The sequence below is a fragment of the Xyrauchen texanus genome, chromosome 5 (assembly GCF_025860055.1).
Source record: "Xyrauchen texanus isolate HMW12.3.18 chromosome 5, RBS_HiC_50CHRs, whole genome shotgun sequence".
Taxonomy (NCBI): Eukaryota; Metazoa; Chordata; class Actinopteri; order Cypriniformes; family Catostomidae; genus Xyrauchen; species Xyrauchen texanus.
The window spans coordinates 46,567,873-46,592,128 of record NC_068280.1 but is presented as its reverse complement, the minus strand read 5'-3'; the positions used below and the strand labels follow the sequence as shown (position 1 = coordinate 46,592,128).

At 37.4% G+C, this 24,256-nt stretch overlaps 1 protein-coding gene across 1 annotated transcript in view; it reads left to right on the top strand.

The window, feature by feature from the left end:
* The window catches only part of LOC127644379 (receptor tyrosine-protein kinase erbB-4-like), a 226,557-nt gene that overhangs the window by 102,189 nt on the left and 100,112 nt on the right, over nucleotides 1-24,256 (top strand). The window contains exon 2 of the mRNA XM_052127521.1: nucleotides 14,434-14,585. Within this exon, the coding sequence (XP_051983481.1) occupies nucleotides 14,434-14,585 (152 nt within the window). The remainder of the gene's footprint in view (nucleotides 1-14,433; nucleotides 14,586-24,256) is intronic.

The following is a 24,256-nucleotide window of genomic DNA, read 5'->3' as shown; positions in this document are numbered from 1 at the left end:
GATTAATTTATAATTTAACACATAATTTTTTCTTAATCATGATTAACACATTTACCCTACAGCATAAACCAGCATAAACACTGGTTAGAAGTGCGGAACTTTTGCGATGTGTCTGCCTGGAGACACTGACACACACAATATACACAACAGCGCTTCTGTGTCAGCGATCAAACTATGGAGAAAGGAACTCTTGAAGCTATTTGTTGTACAAAACAATCTCAGATAAGACTGACAGAAAGCAAGTATTTTCCAGCCTAAGTAAGGTGAATTTTAATTACCACAGAAGCATGTCAAGTCTTAACTATCACCAAAGCACAGAATGAAACATGTTTGTCTGCAACCGCTTTTCAAGTGGAATTCAAAGCTACGATTTACACAGGCACTGATTCCCTGATTCAAATCATGAACGAGGCTTCACGATTGCTGTAACAAAGTGGATAGCCACAGTCTGCTGGCAGATTATTGTGGAGGATGAGAGTTTAAGATAGTTAATGCCCATTACAATTAATATGCAATCTATGTGGGGATTAGTTCTTTTCATATGTCAAATTCACCATTAGTCTTTGGGAAATGTTTAATGTAACTTGAATTGGTGCTATTTTAATCTGCATTTCTATCTTTATACTGTGGAAGGCTTTGTTTGGAAAATATTAATTACACATTATATTGTTACATATTGTGTTGTCTTCTTTCCTAAGAAGGAAATAGATGCATTTTTACAGGAAAATAAGTATATTAGAGTCAAATATCAGTACTTTCAAAATCTGATATTGCGACACTATTAATCACAATAACACATTTTAATCGACTGACAGCACTAGTTGTAAATGATGTAATTGAGTGAATTGAAATTAATATTTGATTAACTTTACCCCAACCCTAAACCTAACTGTTAAATTAGTAATTAGTAACAGTAACATTACATCAGTAAAAATGTAATGTTAGAGTGAAAATGTAACCTCCAAATCATGCTTGTCATTGATAATGTGAACATGAGTTCTCAGTAAAGATTCATTTGTTTGTCAGATTTTTCTCAGGTGTTTTTGCAGAAATCAAAATAGAAGCAAATTAGATTATTAAAACACAGTAAGAGTTTTGGCAATTGATGTGGATAGATACATCCAGTAAATTTGGTCTTGGAAGAGAAATGTTCAAGTTTACTTTGGAATTTTGATTGCAAACTTTGGTGTCTTGACAGATCTTAGCACAGTTAAATGTTGAGATGTGAGTATGCCAGTGTCTTTTTCTCAAGAGAAAAAAGAAATAAGTAAATATTAGAAGCAGAAAGTCTCTATTTGCTTATTTAATCTCATTGCAGTCTAGGAGAAACAACTGGAATCTCATCTGTGGGGATATTTTGTTGCTGGAGATTAATTTAGGACAAAATCTGTCCATTAGAATTATTATATGAATATATTACTTCTGGTAGGTGACAGTTTTTAGACATCTCATTATCTCAATGCAAATGCCTCTCCCATAGGGGTGGATATTTCATTGTATAGTAGATTTTGGGAGGGCCACATTCAATTGTGAAGAATTTGTCAAAAGTGCTACATTACTATATTACTCACTTTCTTGCGTATCTTACGTAAAAAAATGTACTATACTTTTTCGCACTGCTATGTCAAACCTACAGTATTTAAATAAAAGTTGCTTCAACCAAATTATTTTTAATGAGTACAAACTGTGGGAGAACTTCACATTAAATGCACAAAAGGAAGTTCTTTAAGCAAGTTACTTTGTCTAATAGCAAAACGTGATGAACACAAGTCGTTTGCGTTGTCCCCTGCACACAGGTGTTCTGATTTGTAATTTAATTTCAAATCATAGGGAGTGTTTATGTTGTGTTTTTTCCAAACTCGGATGTGGATATTCCTATTTGATATCTCAGATTCAGAGATTCTTGATATTCCCAGTTTCCCTATACATTTAAGGGTACTGCCCCAGTGACAAGCTGTTGCACCTCTAAAGGTAAATTGTTAGCAATTTTTTTATGACAGTGGGGATCACCATGACAAATGAAAATCATGCTAACTTCTAGCAATTATTTGCTAGTGTTTGTTTGCCATACATTTACCACATATGAACAACTAGTTTAATAAATAATTACAATGAATTAAATTTTTTGCAAGGGATGGCACTAAATAGAATCCATCACAAATAAGCAAAGAACTAATTTCCCCCCCTTATGTGCTGAACATGTGGTAATAGAAATGAAGATGGTGTCAAAGTTTTAATGTCAGTCAATGAGCGATAGTGAAAAGAGTCATTACTCTCAGTCCATTGAGTTCATTATTGCCTTCAGCTGTAATAACCATAAATCAGAGACTCAGTTTGGAGCTCCGCCACTCATTCGCTCAGGTCTGTATTTATTGATTCACTGTTTAAGGTCAGACGTCCAGGTCAAGGCTTGAATCTCATAATGTTTTATTAGTATGAAACGCTGCACACGCTGGAGAAAGTCTTCTTATTTAATGATGTCGGTGTGGTGCCAAATCCAAGCCCCTATTTAAATCATTCTGGATGAAAAAGTCTTGTGAGGTCTGCATTTCTGGTTACCAAGGTAAAGGTTAGGGGTAGGGTTGCTGCAGGTCTCGTTGTATGAAATACAGTAAACAGTATATGAATTGTGCTGCAAATCTCACTAGACTTTCATAAATTCTACCGCCCTTGGATCCCACTGTGTTTAATGCCTGATCAAAAATATTTTATTTCATCCTGTACCTGAAGCATTTTCTTTCTTACAAGGACTGCCTACATTTGCTGATCTGAGTATTGCAGTTGTAGTGATTGGAGGCAGAAAAATGATTAAGAGAATAATATAGAGGCCCTGCAATCCACACCGGAAATTCCTCAAAGCCATAAATGAGCTAAAACCTGCATCTGGCTAATGTTAACTGCCTTGATAATAATGGAGAATGCTAGGCAGATTTCCTACATAGTACTCAATCACAGGACTGCTAGTGGGCAGTGTTATGGAGATATGGAGCTTTTGAGTATCACACTGACCTGTTTGCTCTCAGATTGAAAATTGACTGTGTCAGATAGGATTAGTGGACTGTTTGAATGTGACCACAAAACAAAAGCACTGCAAGGGAAAAATCTGCCTCATGCTTTCTAATGGGGCACTTTTGTAGGGTTGCACAGCATCATGAGAACAGATCAGAGAGTAAGAGCACCAGTTGACTGACTCTTAGGGTATTTATTTACTAGATCCACAAGATATGAAAGGCTCACAAAATATTCTGTAATAGCAACATACTGTGTAGATATTTTCACTGGATTGTATTACCACAGATGTATATTGGTTAAACAGATGACTCTTTACTAATCAGAAAATGCTTTTATGTTGATACATACATTCAAAATGTCAAATTGTAAAAATCTATGAAAACATCATGATATTTGTGATGAAAAAATTTTATAAAAATAACAGAAAATTTAAAAATAACATTTAAAAGCTTTTTTTATATATATATATAAAAATGGTATATAATGTGAAGTATAATCATTTTATTCACCAATGTATTTATGAAATAAGTAAAGGATAAAAACACTGACATAAAAAAAACAATGGTTTACTTATAATTATTTAGTAACACACTGTGAAATCAAATGCACAATTCAGAAATAATTATAGCCACAATAGGTAGAAGGGTTGGCACTCCTAAGAACATGTACTATTTATTTTTTATTCATTCTTCTTCTAAGGTTAATGAGGAAAAAAATTCCATAGATGGACACTTACCTGTCACGATAATATAGAGCGCAAGGCAGGGCCCAAAGTCAGGGAGGCAATGAGAGGGGCTTTATTTACAAAAACAAAAGTACAAACCAAAACACCCATGAGGGGAAAAACATAAAGATAAACTAGAGAAATTAACAAAAAAACAGAAACCTGAAAACCAAAATTCCTGTTATTAAGAGTTAATAACAGACAGATAGTCTGGGGAGGCACAGTCAGTGACACTTACCTATAGGCTAGATGATGATGGAAACAATCCAAAACACTTTGAAACCAGCACACTTTGACCTCTGAGATAATGGTGTAATATCCCTTAATGCTGCATGATTGATTGAATTAAGAGTGAAATTGCAATAAGATCTTGTGAGATTAACCACAAAAGGCTGCATTGAATGGCAAAAACAGAAGTTTTAGAAGTACAAAATAACTTTTTTTTTTTTTTTTTCATAATCTGTCATCATGTTATCATATTTATTTTTTTGTATTTTTTGTATCATTTCAACTTGTATGTATCTTTCGCAGTCACTCTCTTTAATATTTTGGCCTGTCATGTGTTCAACAGATCCAGTGTTAAATTGAAAATATTTATTGGAAGAACAGTGAAAAAGCTTTTGTAAATTTTGAAGCAACAGTGACCTGATGACAAAATAAGGAAAGTTACAAAATATCGGTATCGGCCTATAGTTTTTTGTTAAAATTGTTATCAGCCAAAAAGTTTCATAAAAGGTGGATCCCTAATTATATTATATACAAGTATTATATATTATTTTATATAATAATGTGGATATTCACATAAATTCAAGGTTTGAGGAAAATATGTTTATTTGTTTATTTATTTACTTACTGGTTCCACTACTTGACATTTTTGTAGTCATTAAATCAAACATTTACAAAAAATATTTTAATAATTTTTTTAAAATATATGAAGCAAACATGAACACAAAGATTTTGTTTACATGACTATGAAATTGGCACATGCATACATGAATAAACTAGATGTTCAAAAGTTTTCTTTATTTTGGAAATCATTATTTGCTGTAAAATATTTGATGGCAGACTAATTTGTACTGGCCAAGCACACCTTTCCCTGAAACCTATAAATGTTTGCATTTAGAAACCATAGGCTTTGCAGCATGTAAATGGTTTTCACATAGAGATGTTGTCTTAAAAAAGTTTAGATATCACTATTGGTGATCTGCAGATAAATTGTGTGTTTTAAAATGGCACCAGTAATGTAAGTAAACCATTTTTTACTTTCAATGGCCTTAATCCTCTTCTAAATAACATAATGGATTTAGAAATCAAAGCAGAAGCCTGATGTTCAGAGGATTATCCTTAAGTGCTTTACACCATCTTTTAGAAATCAGGTGTTTCAGTATTCCACATCGTTTCCTTTATAAAGGGGAGAAAGGTGATATCAGCTCTATGAAATGTTTGAATACAGAAGCATTATGTAAAAAAATAAATAATTCAATGATGTATTTAAGATATTATTCTATATATGCCTATTTTGAATGCCTGTTTTTGTCACTTTGAAGCCTAATCTGTAAATGATACATGTTAACAATGGAAAGCAAAAGTGTTAAGAAGTAATGTTGAGTAATAAATCCAATACAAGAGTTTACAACGTTAAGCATAGTTCCCGCTCTAATACCATAATTATAGTAGTTGTTGTTCTTACCACTATGAAAGCAATACAAATTAAATCATATCTATTTCAATGTAATGTAAATTCAACTTTAAGCATATTTTATCATTTGCTTTAATATCTTTTGTTGATGAGAGTTGTAATATAGTAAATGCAGTATTAAGTAACACGTGCTTTACTGTGGTAACTTGAGAAATAGTGTCATTTTGTCAGAAACTATGGTTATCATGGTACATTTTTATAAGGGATGGATGAAAAGCACATACAGTATATGTTAATATGTTGTCATATCATGACCAAAGTATGGAAAACAAAGGATGTTTGTTGCTCAGTACACTAATTCACATAATCGCAGTAGTGTACAAATGCTTAAAACTTGCTATACCACCAAAAAAATACAATAAAATAACACGGGTGTCTATATATAAATATTTGCTTTTTTCAGGAAATATTGGTTTATGCAGTTATTTGTGATTGAATTAATAAAAAAGTATTTCATGTATATAATCGCAATATTTTAATAATTGACAGTCCTAATTTATGGTCTTTCATTTATATATTTTTTTAACTCAGCCATTTTAGTTGGTAAAGTTTGTAATAATATCCCAATGTTGTTGTTTTTCTGATTTTGGTTAATTTCAGGCGAGACCTCAGGCGAGACTTTTTCATACAAAAAAAGTACAAATTAAATCATAATTAAATATATCACAAATAGGTATAAACTCAATAGCAACTAATTAATAAATACAATGTTGAGAAGAAATATGCAAGTGCATGTTGTGGCTTCTTAAGTAGGAATCATAAATGGATATCACCATATCAGTGGTGGACGAAGTACACATACCATGTTCTTGAGTTAAAGTAAAGATACTCAAGGTAAAATATTACTCAAGTAAAAGTAGAAGTGCTGCCTTTAAACATTCACTTGAGTAAAAGTACAAAAGTATTTGCCTTCAAATGTACTTAAGTATCCAAGTACTATGATTTTTTTTATGGCCATAATGTCCTATTATAATTTGTCACAAGACTCTTGCTTAACTCAGTCTACATGAAGACTAATGTCACTCTTGGCACACCAGTCTATTAATAAAATGACATTAATTAGTCAGATGTATATATATATTTGAATTGAATAAATTTTTTGTGTGTTTAATTTTGGAGGGAAGGGTATAATACATTTACAGTATTTACTGTATATATTTTTCTCGAGTGTGTATGGTCATAATTATTAACATCCTAATGTTATGATACATTCACATAAACCTGCACAACGCCATTAAATATATATATATATATATATATATATATATATACACACACACACACACACACACACACACACACATACACATACATGGAATATATATATACAGGTGAAACTCGAAAAATTTGAATATCGTGCAAAAGTTCATTAATTTCAGTAATTCAACTTAAAAGGTGAAACTAATATATTATATAGACTCATTACAAGCAAAGTAAGATATTTCAAGCCTTTATTTGATATAATTTTGATGATTATGGCTTACAGCTTATGAAAACCCCAAATTCAGAATCTCAGAAAATTTGAATATTACATGAAATCAATAAAAAAAAAAGGATTTTAAATACAGAAATGTCAGCCCTCTGAAAAGTATAATCATGCATATGTACTCAGTACTTGCTTTGGGCCCCTTTTGCATTAATTACTGCCTCAATGCGGCGTGGCATGGATGCTATCAGCCTGTGGCACTGCTGAGGTGTTATGGAAGACCAAGATGCTTCAATAGCGGCCTTCAGCTCTTCTGCATTGTTTGGTCTCATGTCTCTCATCTTTCTCTTGGCAATGCCCCATAGATTCTCTATGGGGTTCAGGTCAGGCAAGTTTTCTGGCCAATCAAGCACAGTAATACCATGGTCATTGAACCAGGTTTTGGTACTTTTGGCAGTGTGGGCAGGTGCCAAGTCCTGCTGGAAAATTAAGTCAGCATCTCCATAAAGCTTGTCTGCTGAAGGAAGCATGAAGTGCTCTAAAATGTCCCGGTAGACGGCTGCGTTGACTCTGGACTTAATAAAGCACAGTGGACCAACACCAGCCGATGACATGGCTCCCCAAACCAACACAGACTGTGGAAACTTCACACTGGACTTCAAGCATCTTGGATTGTGTGCCTCTCCATTCTTCCTCCAGACTGTGGGACCTTGGTTTCCAAATGAGATGCAAAATTTGCTCTCATCAGAAAAGAGGACGTTGTTTGTTGTTCAGGAGCGGCTTGAGAAGAGGAATACGACATTTGAAGCCCATGTCCAGGACCCGTCTGTGTGTGGTGGCTCTTGATGCAGTAACTCCAGCCTCAGTCCACTCCTTGTGAAGCTCCCCCACACATTTGAATGGCCTTTTCCTGACAATCCTCTCCAGGCTACGGTCATCACTGCTGCTTGTGCACCTTTTTCTTCCACACTTTTCCCTTCCACTTAACTTTCTATTAATGTGTTTTGATACAGCACTTTGAGAACATCCAACTTCTTTTGCAATTACCTTTTGAGGCTTTCCCTCCTTGTGGAGGGTGTCAATGATGGTTTTCTGCACAACTGTCAGGTCAGCAGTCTTCCCCATGATTGTGAATTCAACTGAACCAGACTGAGAGACCATTTAAAGGCTCAGGAACCCTTTGCAGGTGTTTTGGATTAATTAGCTGATTAGAGTGTGACACTTTGAGCCTACAATACTGAACCTTTTCACAATATTCTAATTTTCTGAGATTCTGAATTTGGGGTTTTCATAAGCTGTAAGCCATAATCATCAAAATTATATCAAATAAAGGCTTGAAATATCTTACTTTGCTTGTAATGAGTCTATATAATATATTAGTTTCACCTTTTAAGTTGAATTACTGAAATTAATGAACTTTTGCACGATATTCAAATTTTTCGAGTTTCACCTGTGTGTGTGTGTGTGTGTGTGTATATATATATATATATATATATATATATATATATATATATATTCTATGTTATGGGAGCAGCCAATTTCCCTCAAATTAAACACAAAAACATATTAATGCAGTGTCAACATAATAAGTAATGTACATTATGCGTCAATATTTACGGATAATTGCTGCAATAATAGCTGCTGCTCTCTGCCCTGCTTAAAATCATTGGCAATGCAATTTGTTTGGAACTATTGAGAGCTACACGAATCACGCGACCGCGCGGCGGCGAGATCACTGTCGCAACCGGTTTGCAACTCTCATATTTAACGGCTCTGGTGTGCGTTTCCCGTACAACGACGTAACTTGCTGCTCCACTACCGTAGTACGATGCACTGTTGAAGAAATCAACTTGCTAGTCACGACTGTTTCCCGAAACCGTATTGTCGCAAATTGGTTGTTCAACCACGCTGGTTAATGATGTCACACATGTGGTGGAGTAAAAACTACTTTTAATGAATCTGTTTGTGATCGAATTAATGCTAGATGTTTTGCTATAAATTACGGACATGTCATCTGAGGACTCTCTCATATTTTTCTCAGTTATTTGCTTTATTTCCAGATTCAATCATAGGCTCGTTCTTACGCACTAGAGCACGTTCACACATGTGCACTCTTCAAAAACGGTGCTTTAAATCTATTGACAAACTAAAAGACATAAAGTACATTTGTATGTCTTCTAAATAAAAGATACTGATTGTACTGAATGTCATCTTGCTTATTTGGCTAAAAATAATAATTTATTAAGCCCACATGTTATAATAACAAGAAACTCTGCTTCTAACCACAGGTCGAGAGCTGTCGTTCCAACCACACAACTCTGCGATGCTGTTTGCGAATGTTCGTTGGAACGATGGTTTCGGGAAACACCGACTCGTTGAACTATGATGATAACGACGGAACTTGCGACCATAGTTGGCTAACGATGCTTTTGGGAAACGCACCCCTGGTTCCGCGCTTAGTAGATGCCGCCAAGGCAAGTTCAAAACAAAGAGTGCGTGCTGTACTGTGATTGGTGGCTTGTTTGACCAGTTCCGTTTTTATCCACTCATAAATAAAAAGGAACGACTGATTTTGAAAATGTAGTCGAGTAAAAAGTAAGATATTTTACTTTGAAATGTAGTGGTGTTAAAGTAAAAGTCTCCCCAAATTTAAATACTTCAGTAAAGTACAGATACGCAAAAAAGCTACTTAAGTACAGTAACGAATTACATTTACTTCGTTACTGTCCACCACTGCACCATATATAGAAATAAACTTAATGTAAAGAGCACATAATCCAAATCAAGTGGTCTAAGATGCTAAAATAAATAAATAAAAAATAAGCTAAGAACGAAAAAAGCAAAGGCTCACTGCCATAAAGATCAATGCACATTGTACACAATGTTTAGCAGCAGGGGCATGTGTACAGTAGGCTTTCATCATTACTGGGGAGTCTGGGGCCCATCAAGTACACAGTCTATTGTACCATGATGTTGTGGGGGGGTCTGGGAACATGCTCCCTTTTATGTATTATTATTTTTATTTATTTATTTTTATTTTCAAATAAAGCACCAAAGCATTAATTTCTTGTGATTTTAGGAACATAATTTCAACATTTTCTTTAGTAGCCTATACAGTATATTTTTGTAGCATTAATGGAATTATGGTAAAACCTTGTTATTTTTATAATATATCATGGTATTTATTATTATTTATATGTCCCAAAGAACATGTCCAAAAATATGGTATTGGCTTGGTAAGTTTTGGTATTTATAAAAGCTTTCAATATTAAAATGTTAATATTTTGATACACTTTTATTTAAAAAAATGTATCTGCAATAGACAATCGTTCAAAGACTGCATTCGCACATGACGAATGAATGCAGCAGCATGTTGTGTTTCAGTGAATTGTAAGTAAATATCCTCTTCGTTCAGCATTATTTTTGTCAGCATCGTTATTGTCTAAAGCATCCCGTTACTGTTTTACTGGATGACAAAGCACTTATAACGATTCAGCCTGCACGTTAGACAAATTCATTGAGAAGAACCGACTCAAAAGAGTGATTATTTAACTCATCGCTCTGATTTACAAGCTCCGCACTTGTGAGCCTATGGCCATGTTCACATTTACATACTATGGTCAATTATCTAACCTTTTGGATTAACCTTAGCAGTTTTCAAAGCGCTTTACACTGTGACTCATTCACCCATTCACACAGCAATGATAACAGAGCTGCCATGCAAGGCTAGCCTGCCATTAGGAGCAACTTGGGGTTCAGTGTCTTGCCCTAGTACACTTCGGCATGTGGAGTCATGTGGGCTGGGATTCGAACCACCAACCCTGCGTTTAGTGGCCAACCCGCTGTACCACCTGAGCCACAGCTGCCCCATGCTATCCATACTCCTCTCACTGTTTTTGCCAAAAACAGATTTAACAGAAAGAGTAAGAGTAGTATGGTAGTAAGGCATTAAGTACATGGTCTATATGTTCCGTGGGGGCGCCACAACACGTTATCGGAACGCACAGGGCACATTTTGTTCGACACAGTTTGGACACATGCTGAAGCATGAAATTGGCTCTGCAGATTATCCGGCACCCTCGAAGCGATGCCGCCCTAGGCGCTCACCTATGTCACCTAATGGGTTGACCGGCCCTGGTTCAATACCATGTACAAAGAGTGAATTGGAAAACAGTGCACATATGATATGTTTACAAATATGACTAGCATTGATTGAATAATTATTGATTTGAATGCAAGGCATCACCGCTTGAGTTGTGTGAAGTTTAATTAAAATAAACCACTTACTATAATACAGCTGAATAGCACTCATGCAGCAAGGTTTCTGACTATTATTTAGCTAATTAATAGTGTGGTTTCAATTTACCACTGTGAGTAAGTGTATAAAGGAATATTCTGGATTAAATATTACATAGTGGTCATCAAATAAAGATAATTTCACTTAGCGCAGGAATCAACATTCATATAGTTATCAGCATATGTTCTGTCAAGTCATTTTTATTTGTGTAGCACTTTTCACAACACACATTGCTTCAAAGCAGCTTTAAAGAAAATTATACTGTAACCACACACACACACTCTCTCTTAACAGACGTGATCACTATGAAGTGTTGTTAAGTTATTCAGAACCATGGTATATATCAAAATGTACCATAGTATTACCATCTGATACCATCACTGTACCATGGCACCACTACAGTACTTTTTTATAATCTGCATACATATTTATCAAATGGTTCCCAATCACTTTGAGAGAACTTGGAGAGTGTGTAGTGCTTCATACTTACTTCTGATAGTAAGGGTGTCTTAGACATTACAAGGTCCCATTCAATGAAGGCTTGTCATTGGTTAGAAAATAAAGAGAAGATTTGTTGCACCATCAGTATGGCATAAGCTCAGGCTCGAGCTGGAGATGATGAGTGAGCGTAATAATGAAATCAGCAGTAATGTGGTGATCTGTCACTCCATCGATCCCGGTTAGGTCCTCAGTTAGCTTTTAATGATGTAATACACATCCTTTACTTTACTCATTGTTCTCCTAGACCTTAGGGAGTTTAGACTAATTTATTTATTTTTTTATTTATTTTTGTCTTTTACGTCCCTGAAAATTTGTGAAAGAAAAAGGAAATATGAGAAGTTTTGCACTCACAAATACAGTATATCCCTCCAGTTTCAAATAGCCAAGATCAATGTGAAAGAATACAACCTTTAAAGATTTACCCATGAAATCAGATTTGTAATTTTGTCCAAGTCTATATGCTAGTGTACTCCTAAAAGTAGAAAAAACAAACATACAATACACATTTAAAATTGTACAGTCTCTTTTCAATTGCCAGCCTGATGGACAAAGAAAAACTTTCTTATACAGAACATCTTGAGATCCTATGACTCACCCTGGGCCTCGTTTCCCAAAAACAATTGATCTTAGCCTTTAAAGGATTTTCTAAGAGCGATTCTACGAACTTTCGTACATTTTTTTCAGTGCATTTTCCAAAACTGCACTTAACATGAACTAGCGAGGATGACCTTTATGTGCTACTTCAGAGAGTCGCTGTCCATGTGACAGTGCTGAAATGTGAACGTATAGTGCTGCTCGTCATTGTAACTTTATTCTATTTGTGCGTAACTTTACAAACATTTGTAATTTACCACTCTAATATTTGTTTAAAAATTTGTTCTGAAATATTCTAACTAATTAACTACATATTTACATATTGTTTCAAAATAATTTTGTGCAGAACGATCTATTTGTTTTACTCAATCTGCTTCCATAATCAGGTGTGCATGTGTAATATTTAGTTTTCACAAATTTCTCTTGATAAGAAAGCTTGCATGATTAGTGTAGACAGCGGAGGCTCTCTGTTTGATCCTGCTAACTGCAAGCATTCATTGAATATTACGAGTTTCACCATGTCACTTCTGAGGGGCTGTTCACATATATGAAAGCTTAATAAACTAGTCTGATGTTGAGTGACTCTTGTTGGGAAATCGTTGAATTTCTGAATCAGTAATATAGAATGGCCCATTCTGAAGGTGGTGTTGCCATTTATCTAGCACTTTTTTTCACAAGTTTTTCCTCAGGGTTTTGATACCTGTTTATTACTATTGACTGCACTTATTACATCCTGCCTAGTGGCCAAATAAAGCTATAATCACACAAACGTATAGACTTAGTTATTAAACAGCCTTTAAACCATATTTTATATTATTTAATTTTACTGACATGATTATTTTATTTAATTCATTAATATTTTTTATTTATTTACTGTAGACTGCAACTAGAAATAGAAAGGAGGTAAAAATATTTATTTTGACTATTATTCTATTTATCAGTAGTATTGTTAACATAATTAATATACAGTAGATTTATTTATATAATTTAAATTAATTTCATTTTTAGATATCTTACAGTAGACAGCAGCTAGAAATATAAAGGATGTTAAAAGAGACTAACTTTAGTGTTCATTGACACTTATTCAAAAGTGGCATAGTGACTATTTCCTGTCAGAAAACGAATGGCCATGTGTCTCACACAAGCGCACATAAATTCATTCTGACATGAATCATTGGACACACACTTTCTGACACTCTGATGGTGTGTGGCATGCTCTGGCCAGCTGATGAAGCAGATGGTTCAGGATGGACCCAGGAAGGTGTTTGATGGATGGAAATTGGTTTATTTAATTGCATGTCAAGTCTGCCACCTCTACCAGGGTGAAAGGTGCCTGTCTGTTCGTGAGCCTTTTAACTCCTTTAGCCAAAGCCCCTCACAGCTAATACCACTCACATACACCATAGCCATACTATTCTTTCATAAAGCAGACCAAATAGCAGACAAACATGTTTGCCGCATGATTTACCTTCCTAAAAAAATAAAAAAATAAAAAATAAAAACCTACCAAACTTAATTGCCATTTCTGAAAACAAATAAAAATGTTACCGTGATGGGTCCCTATACCCTGGAACAAAGTCAGAAGTGTTTTTTGAGTTGCCCAAATAGAGTCTGGCGTCGCTGAGGTTCCAAGCCAGGATTCATTTCTGGGATCAGTTAATCTCAGGATCACTAATCGTAATACTTCATTAAAATGCCCACAGTGCTCAATTGGGCAACAGTGGAAAGAGAAACTTGCATTAATGCTGTTGCCAGGCACGCATTTAATTTTTATTATTATTGAAAAAGAGGCAACTGGCTCTTTTATCTCATTGTTGTAGATGGCAGATGTTTAGTGTTGCAAAAGCAGGTCAAAGCAAGCACAACCTTCTCTCAGTAATTTGGCTAATTGCTTTCTTAAAGTAATGATCTGTGTCTTTTCACACAATATGTGCGATGCTAGAGCACAGTTATGGAATAAAGTTTAATGATTGTGGCCTGAGGAAACCACTCACATTGTTTGGAGAAGTTAATTCAGCTTTGGAAGGTCTTTTTTGTTGTTGTCTTTAATAGAGCCAACTGTTTATGAAAGTTGTAATGCTTGCAATGTATTCAAGACAGTATATTACAATGTCTTTCATCACAGTTCTGTCATTTTTTTTAACTGTTTTCTCTCTCTTCCCTGTCTCTCTTCTGTCCAGTTTGTCCTGGCACCGATAACAAGCTCAGTACTCTATCTGATTTGGACCAGCAGTACAGAACTCTTCGCAAGTTCTACGAGAATTGTGAGGTGGTCATGGGAAATCTGGAGATCACCAGTATCGAACGGAACCGCAACCTGTCTTTCCTCAAGGTAAGCTAAAGCCCAAAGTATACTTTGGTTTTGAAGCAAACACTTAGCATCTGCAAACATTCAGTTGAACGTGAGCCTGTCAAAGTATACTTAATTTGACTGTGCGCACATACACATGTGGTCGGCGCATGACGCTACGACTACTATGAGATACTGGATTATTTCTCCTCAGGAGTATAGACGCATAAAGATGTCTTCATATTCCTTCAGACTGGAGTTATATAAATGCAGGACCTCCTCACACATGCGTTCTTGATGTTCACATCCACTGTTGTTGTTTCCACATTACTCTCTTGTTGTATAGCGGCGACTACATCTTCTAGCCTTTCTTCGTGACAGCAGTGGCTCAAATGTGAGTGTTGCCACCTTGTGGACCCAATAATTAGTGGAAATAATTTCAGGCAAATGTCTATTCTGCGCATTCAAATATGTGCCGCTAGAAAAATCAGGCTGCGCACGTTTAGTGCTCAAGCACTCTGCTGTTGAAGAAATTTGGTTCACGCGTCCTGTACTATTTGTACTATTTGTAGTACAAATTTACAATTTTCTATCAAATAGTTTTGCGTTCTCTTGCAATGAGTTTTGCATTCCCCGCAATAGTTTGCATTCCCTCGCAATACATTTTACTACAGTTTACTACAGTAAACATATTTTAACCATGATATTTGCAGTTAAACTAGTGATAATATAGAAAAATTTAAAATATGGTCAGTCAAATAATATTTTTTATAGTATGGTTTTACTATACAAACACCATAGTTGAACTAGTTTTGTTATAGCAATATTGTAAACTTTAGTAACCATAGTAACTGTTGTTTTTCTACTGTTGTAGTCTAACCATGTTTTTTGGTGGAAACCATGGCTTTAATACAGAATACTATATCCATATAGGAACCATGGTTTTCTATAGATTGATCATGGTAATTATTGTGGTTACTATGATTTTACAACAAATATTGTAGTAATACCATAATAGCCCGATAATATCCAAACTGATATTCCATTATTTATAATGACATCTGCCGATAACAATACCGATTGTTTGGTGGTACTTTCAAATCACTGATTATTAATTACACAACTTTCAAAAAGATAATACTTTAATAATAATGTTTTATCTTTAAAAATATAATTAAATAATTTATTATAGGCCCTGATCAACGGTGCAGATCATAGTCTGTTTTTAAACAATTGGTCAATACCTTTGTTTGGCTAATAGATTTTATTGTCAGGGAAAGATATAAAAGACATATTGTACAAGATATTGGGAAAAAAACAGTACTATGGACCCTCGTAGCATTCAAGTCTTAGTAACATCTATTGACCTCTTTTCAAATCAAAACACACAAAGCCAGGGTACCAGTTTTCATTTGTTTGTGTAATGGCTCATTAGGCTAATATAATGGAAATCTGAAACTGGTTCACGTTTCAATTAGTTCTTGGCATCATTAGTTAAATAACTGGTAATTTGTGCAGTGGATAAGCTGTAGTCATTAAACAAAAGTTTTGACTGCAGAATGATGCAATTGACCAATGAGAAAGAAGCATTTCAGGGAGCCGTGTAATAATACATGATAGTATGGTACCATCAGTAATCATTCTGTACTGCTCCATCATTCTCCTCTCTCTTTTTAACCCTATTGTTGTTTATATCCAAACTCTCTACTGTATTACACTGTGTGTAGCAGCATCCCCATAGAGTCAAAGCTCTAGATGTTCTGAAGATTGTGTGCCTTAGTGTCTCAGCATGTGGGCCAGATGCTAACCTCACTGCTGGAGGAAAAGACTCTGGATAGAAACATAGAGAAGTAGTCAGCTGTAGTCTCTGAGGCGGGTGTATTGCTCAGGGGCTGTACTCACCAAGCAGAAAGCCCACCTGGTGAAGAGCTTCCCTATGCAATCGTGACATTTTCATGAGGTGAAGACAAAGATGAGTTATAGCTTGAAATCATATGCTGAATGATATGCTGATTATGTTGGCTTGAAAAATCCCTAAATAAAAGGCCAAAATTACTAAATGTAACACCTCCAAGAGATTTCAAGCTACATCCACCAAACTTGGCACAGACCTTCAGACTATTCTGACTTAGTGTTCTGGCTTTCCTAACTGATCAGACTAATGGCTTGTCCATCCACTCATCTACCAGCGAGACAGGCACCAGACCAGCACTAATGAGTATAAACCAGTCTGGACCAGCATGGAAATTCTGTTGTTTTCAGCAAGCTGAAATAAAGAAAATCATGTTCTTCAAATGACTCATCTCTGCTGAAAAAAAAAAAAGTTTAGACCAATGTGGACCATCTGAAATTCCAGATTTTAGATTGAAAATATTGATCTGTTATTGGTCAACCTGGATGAGAATTGTTACAAGTAGACCAGCCTGACCAGTGTAGCTATGATGATTAACCAGCCAAACCCAGCCTTACACTGATAATAAGCCATAGCACACAGTCTCGTTAACAGTGTTGGGCGTAATTGGATTAAAAATTTAATTTTTTTACAATAATCTGATTACAAAAAGTAAAAATTAGTGTAACACGTTACATTTTAAATTATTGTAATCAGATTACAGTTAACTTTCAATGAAAGTAATTACTTTTAAATACTTGGGTTACAAATATTTCTAAAAATATATATTTTTGTGTAATGCAATTAAAATGTCAGTTCATATGTATGTTTGTTTTCATTTTTGTGACAGCTGAAGTGTGTGTGTGACAGTGAACAAGGACTAAAATATTTTTGAGCGATTAAACAAGTCTGTCAATCAATTTAAATTCTTAATCTAATATATATAATATATTTTTATTATTATTTAGTTTTTATTAAAAAAATATTCAGATAATTATGCATTACATTATTGTGGCAGAGTTGTTAAGCATTGATAAGATAATACAAAAAGTGGCTTTAGAATCCATTGTATTGTTATTTGCATATTATTGAACACAAGCCAGTAATTGGCCTACAGTTCTCTGCAATCCATTTTGCAATTGAATTTCTCAATCAGCCCGAGATTTATTGTGAGGGCTTGTCTAAGGACCCATCAATGTACACCTGTGTCAGATGGAGGCTTTTGGAGCATCTCACTTTGGTTGCGTAGCATCTTAAACATACATTTTTAGGTCACTGTTTCAAGTTAAACATAGTTTAATACTTAGAAAAACACGTCTTGAGATACTCAAGTTCAGATTTGAGATCCATCAAGCTGTGTTTTGAATGCAAGAATGCATCCTCGTGTTGTGCTTCCTGCTGAAGGGTTGGTTTGTTCTCTGTAAAAGCGGAGCGTTGCCTGCACAGCTGAAGTTTCGTTTACTGCCCCCTAGAGAAAACAGGGTGTACTTCAAACTTGAATTGCTCAGGAATCTTCCTTATTATGGTCCAGAGATGATTCATTGGGTAATCTTGTTATGATTTTAGAGGAGTAGTAAGTCATTTGTAGTGGATTACTTTTTAGTAACTTGACCAATACTGTATGTTGAATTTTGGTAATTTTGTGATTTGCAGAGAGTAGGGGCTCAAGTCTGCTTTTCTTTTTCATTATTTCAGATGTAATGAAGTGTGTAGTGATCAGGGCTGAGGGAAATTAATCAAAACCCTCTCAGTTTTCTGTATCTTTAATAAGTTCCTAATCAGTGAACAAGATGATGGAAATGAAAAGTTTTGGGGAAAAAAGAGGGGAGCTGGGCGAAGTTTTGGGTTTTGCCAAATGATTTGGACAAGCAATATACAACCACTTGTTATCACAAACTAAACCCAGACAGGTTGACTTTATCCTGCGTATTTCACGGCTAGTTGCCAAATAAATAAATAAACACATATATGGACAATATTTAATGATTTGAGTTTAAGTGTTACCGCTTTACAAAGGTTTCATTTGTTAAATTAGTTTACAACATTAGTTAACATGAACTAACAATAAAAAAATACTTTTACAGCATTTACAAATCTTGGTTAATGTTAATTTTAACATATAGTAGCCTACTAAGTTTTTTAAATCAAAAGTTGTATTTGTTAACATTAGTTAATGCAATATAAACTAACATGAACTAACTATAAACAATTGTATATTTATTAACTAATTAACATTAACATAGACTAATAAATGCTTAAAAAATAAAACATATTGTTAATTGTTAGTTCATGATACCAATGGAAATTTATTGTAAAGTGCTACCAAGAGACTTTATTGTGCATAAAAAGAGACTTGAAACTAGCCCATCTATGTAGGAAAACCAGTTGCCTGGCACAACGGTCAATTTTACAGTTTGCTTATCATTATACAAAAATATTTGACTGCAAAATGCCATGATTGACCAGACTCAATTGAATACTCCAGAGAGTTGTGGTATAAAATGTAATTTGTTTAGCTGCAATCTGACACACCATCTTTAGAAGATCGAATAATGATATCTGGTATCTTAACAGCTATTACCTCAGCATGCATGGAGACGCATACATGCTGATTTTAGATAGCAATGTTAAGATGTTCCTCATCACAGTGGAGTTCTAAAGAGTGTAAAGATGTACACAGATACATAATGACTTGAATTTCTAAGGTCTATAAAGAGCAATACATCTTTGAAAGAACTGTTTTTTTTCTAAGTGGAACTCTTTTCTTTCTAAAGAAAAAAAATACATAAATACAGAAAGACAGAAAGTAACTAAGAGGATAAAAAGCTGAACACAGTTCAGAGCACTCAAGATACTGTATATAAACTTTTGCCCTTTTAATTAAGCTTATTTTTCTAGGATAATAGTTATATATTTTGCAGTGCACAAAATCTAGTTCCTGAACTTGCAGGTTGGTTTTGAGAGACTGTACATAATCACTCCACATCTGTTTAATTAGACACCATAATTGGCACTTTAAAATGCTGAAAATGTGCCAGTTTATAATGCTCTTCTACATCATTTGATGCAACATGATCACACAGGAAGTCGAGATGTTGCCACCAAATGTTCCACTATCATGACAGCAACCCCACTTCTACAAGCACCATCTATAGGTATCCACGGACCTTAAAATTAAAACCCAAACATAAACTGTACCTGAGACAATGTGACCTGACCCTAAATGACTTGAATCACTCTCTTTATAATTTCTTCTTCAAGCTAGTATTGTTGCCATAGGCTGTATTTTATGTAAGCATCATATGCAACATTCATGGCAGTATTTTAACAGTAAACCGTTTTAAGTTCCTCAGCACACCATAGCAGAAGAGAAAAACCATTGTCTAATAGTTTATCAATCACCAAATCTTTGCTTGGTGCAGAAAAATCAGAATGAGCTTATTGCCAAGTATGCTTATACAAGCTATTTGTCTTGGTGACAGAAGCTTCCAGTGCACAAACAATACAGCAACAAGACAGAGATTAGATAATAATAAAAATATAGAATAAAAATAAAAGTGAATTGAAAATAAAGTATATATGGAAATACACAATAGGTCAACATATATGTGTGTGTGTGTGTGTGAACGTGTATTTATCACTTTGTGGGGACCAGTTGTCACCATACGAATAGTAAAACCAGACATTTTTGACCTTTTGGGGACATTTTGTCTGCCCCCATGAGGAAAACAGCTTATAAATCATACTAAATAATGTTTTGAAAATGTAAAAATGCAGAAAGTTTTCTGTGAGGGTTAGGTTTAGGGGATAGAATATATAGTTTGTACAGTATAAAAACCATTATGTCTATGGAAAGTCCCCGTAAAACATGGAAACACAACATGTGTGTGTGTGTGTGTACACTGTACAAATACAATATGTTATTTACAGAAGTAAAGGAATGTAATGGCAGAATAGATGTGGTATGTTGGATAAATATAGACTAAGCTGTGTATTGCACATTAAGTATTTATCAATGGGGCAGTTTTATCTGTTTATGAAATTAGTCAATGTGGGTCTCCCACTTCAGGTCCTGTGAGATTGTAGTGCCCAGGAACCTGAATGACTCCACTGCTGCCACAGTGCTGTTTAGAATGGTAAGGGGGGTTCAATGTTGGGGTGTTCCTCCTGCGCTCAAAAGAAGCTAGATGCAGTGCAACGAATGAAACAGAACACAGGTGTCTCAACATGCATTTTTGAAACTTCACACGGTGTCTAAAAAATTTGGTGGTCCTGTACAAGAAGCAGCAAGACGCTGTGCAACAGTCTAAGATGTCCTTCAAGCACATGATTACATAGGTCAACAATGGGAATACAGAGCAGATGTGCTCAAAAACACGTTTGTGTGAACAGCACCTAACTTGTCCATTCGCGCAGGTCTGTAATTGAGAGCGTGTGCACGAAACAAGCTAGGTAGGCCTGTTTATTTTTTCATTAATTACAAACCTGAACCGGACCGTTAATGATGCCATACTTGAAAAACTGACCTGAACTCAGCTGGAAACCCGGTGGTTTCTCTGGCCCTGTCGAGCTGGGTAGAGTCTGCAACTGAAGTACACTATCTGTCACTCACTCGACATTGTGTCGATGTAGTGACACCAGGGGTCACTCTTGGGAGCCCGAAACTCCATTTGATCTTTTATAAAAGGCCAATGGTAATTGGCGAGTGGAATTTACGTGCCACTCTCCAGGACAAATGGGTGTAAAGGAGGCAGCGTGCATTCCACTAATTCAGATTTTCTCTTCGGAGTCGAGCCGTCGCTATTTAATTGAGAAATAAGTGAGCTGATTTCCCACAGCTTCCATTCTCCTCTGCTGGATCTTTATGGCACATTACAGCAGCTTTCTCCCTTCTCTGCACGGGTGCACTGCAGAGATCACCCCTGGGCGCTTCAACAGATAATTTAGAGTGTATTCTATAAGACTATTTTCCTTTCTAAAAGAGTATATTCTAAAAGAGCGGCACACATCAGAATGTCTTTTTAAAGACGCATCTTTTTAAAGATGCCCTTCCAATTGTGTGTTATTCCTGGATTTGGTCAATATATCTTGCCTTCAGACGGCCACATTCGCTGTCTTTCGTGCCTGGGTACTGCCCACGCTGAGACATCTTTCGTGGATGCTTTATGTCCTCATTGCGATGACATGACCATGGCGATGTTGCGGTCGCAGCTCGCGTTCGTTAGAAAGCAAGCCACCCCAGCGGCTCCCTGCCTCAGTCCTCCAACCTATGGGTATGAGGCCAGTGCGGCGAGCACTGGGGCGATTCGGGAACCACAATAGGACCAATAGTGGATGGCGACAGAGCCTGTCCCTCCGGCCGACATGAAGAGAGGGTTTTACAGCCCATACTTCATTGTACCAAAAAATATGCGGTGGGTTGCAGCCAATCTTGGACCCGCGAGTACTGAACCAGGCTTTACACAGTCTCCCATTCAAAATGCTGACAGTTTGCGGCGGTAGACCCGAAGGACACATACTTCTCGATTCTCACCTCGACACACTTCCTGCGGTTTGCATTCGAGGGTCGGGTGTACCAGTACAAAGTCTTCCCTTTCAGCCTGTCCTTGTCCCCTCGAGCCTTCACGAAGGCCACAGAGGCTGCCCTTGCCCCGTTAAGGGAAATGGGTATTCACATTCTCAACTACCTCGACGACTGGCTAATCATAGCTCACTCTCGAGATGTGTTGTGTGTGCACAGGGACCTGGTGCTCTCACACCTCAGCCGGCTAGGGCTTCGGGTCAACTGGGAAAAGAGCAAGCTCCTCCTGGTTCAGAGCATCTCTTTTCTCGGTCTGGAGTTGGACTCAGTCTCGAAGATGGTGTTCCTCACAAACGAGCATGCCCAGTCGGTGCTGACCTGTTTGAAGGCGTTCAGACAGAAGATGGCGGTTCCACTGAAATTATTTCAGAGGCTCCTGGGGCATATGGCATCCTTGGCGGTTGCCACTCTGCTCGGGTTGATGCATATGAGGCCGCTTCAGCACTGGCTCCGGACTCGAGGTCCAAGATGGGCATTGCGCCGCTGGACAAATCACGTGGCCATCACGCTGATCAGTCACTGCCTTTTCAGCCCTTGGAACGACCTCTCATTTCTACGGGCAGGTGTTCCCCTAGAACAGGTCCAGGTGTGTCGTGGTTACGACCGACACCTACATGACGGACTGGGGCGCTGTATGCAATGGCACGCAGCTGCCGGCTCCTGGATGGGCCTGCGGCTAAGTTGTCACATCAACTGCCAAGATTTGTTGGCAATACTGCTCTCCCTGTGGAGACTCTGGCCGTTGATCCAGGGCAAGCACGTGTTGGTCTGGACAACAAATCAACGCTGGCACATATCAACCGTCAGCACAGTTTACGCTCCCGTTGTATGTCACAACTCGCCTGGCGACTCCTCAAGTCGCTGCGAGCCACTCACATCCCAGGCGACCTCAACACTACAGTGGATGCGCTGTCATGATAGGTTACCCACAAGGGAGAGTTGAGACTAAACCCTCAGGTGGTCCAGCTAAGTCTGGAGTTGATACGGGCAGGCACAGGTAGACCTGTTTGCCTCACCAGAATCCTCCCAATGCCAGCTTTTGTACGCCCTGACTGAGGCACCCCTTGGTATAGACGCGCTGGCACACTGCTGGCCTCCTGGACTACGCAGATATGCATTTCCCCCAATGAGTCTGTTTGCACAGACCCTGTGCAAAGTCATGGAGCAGGTCATCCTAGTAGCACCCTACTGGCCCACCCAGACTTGGTTCTTGGACCTCACGCTCCTTGCGTCAGCCCCTCATGGCAAATTTCCCTGAGGAAGCGCCTTCTCTCTCAGGGAAGGGGCACAATCTGACACCCATAACCAAACCTCTGGAACCTCCATGTATGGCGGGTCCCTGGACGGGAAATGGAAGATGTCCTAACACTCGCCATGGTAGACACGGTAACTCAGGCGAGGGCACCCTCTAATGCGAGGCGCCGGTATGCCTTGAAGTGGCGTCTGTTCTCTAATTGGTGTTCTTACTGGAACGCGAAGACCCCCAGAGGTGCGTAGTCAGCTCGGTGCTTTCCATTCTGCAGGAGAGGTTGGAGAGGCGGCTGTCCCCCTCCACCTTGAAGGTGTGCGTAGCCGCTAGAGCAGCACACCACGACACAGGGGCCGGTAAGTCTTTAGGAAAACACGAACTGATCATCAGGATCCTGAGATGCGCAGGATGTTGAATACCTCCAGAACACGCCTCGTTCCAGCCTGACGTTGTTGTGTCCAGTGTGCACTTTCTATTTGGATCACACCTAGAGCTTTAGAGTCTCTGAGCAGCTCTCTGTCTGCTTTGGTGGACAGTGGAAAGGAAGCACTGTCTCCAAGCAGGGGATCGCTCACTAGGTCATTGACGCCATAGCTATCGCTTACCAAGCTCAGCATGTGCCGCCCCTGGCAGGGCTACAAGCCCATTCTACCAGGAGTGTGGCAGCCTCCTGGGTTCTGACCAGTGGCGCCTCTCTAACAGACATTTGCAGGGCAGTGGGCTGGGCTACACCCAACACCTTTTCGAGGTTCTATAATCTCCGGGTTGAGCCGGTTTCATCCCGTGGCTTAGCAGGAAAGAACAGGTAAGTCCGGGTCCTTAGCACCTTTCACCTCCCTTGAGCTGAAGATATGCGTTGTTGATTCCTAGTAGCATTCACAAATATGTTCCCTTGTTGACTTCCTCCTAGCCCTGTGGTAGGTGAGTTTGCAGAGTAACTCGCTGCCGGCTCAGTACTTGTGCTAACTAAGCCCCTTATTGGACAGGTGCTC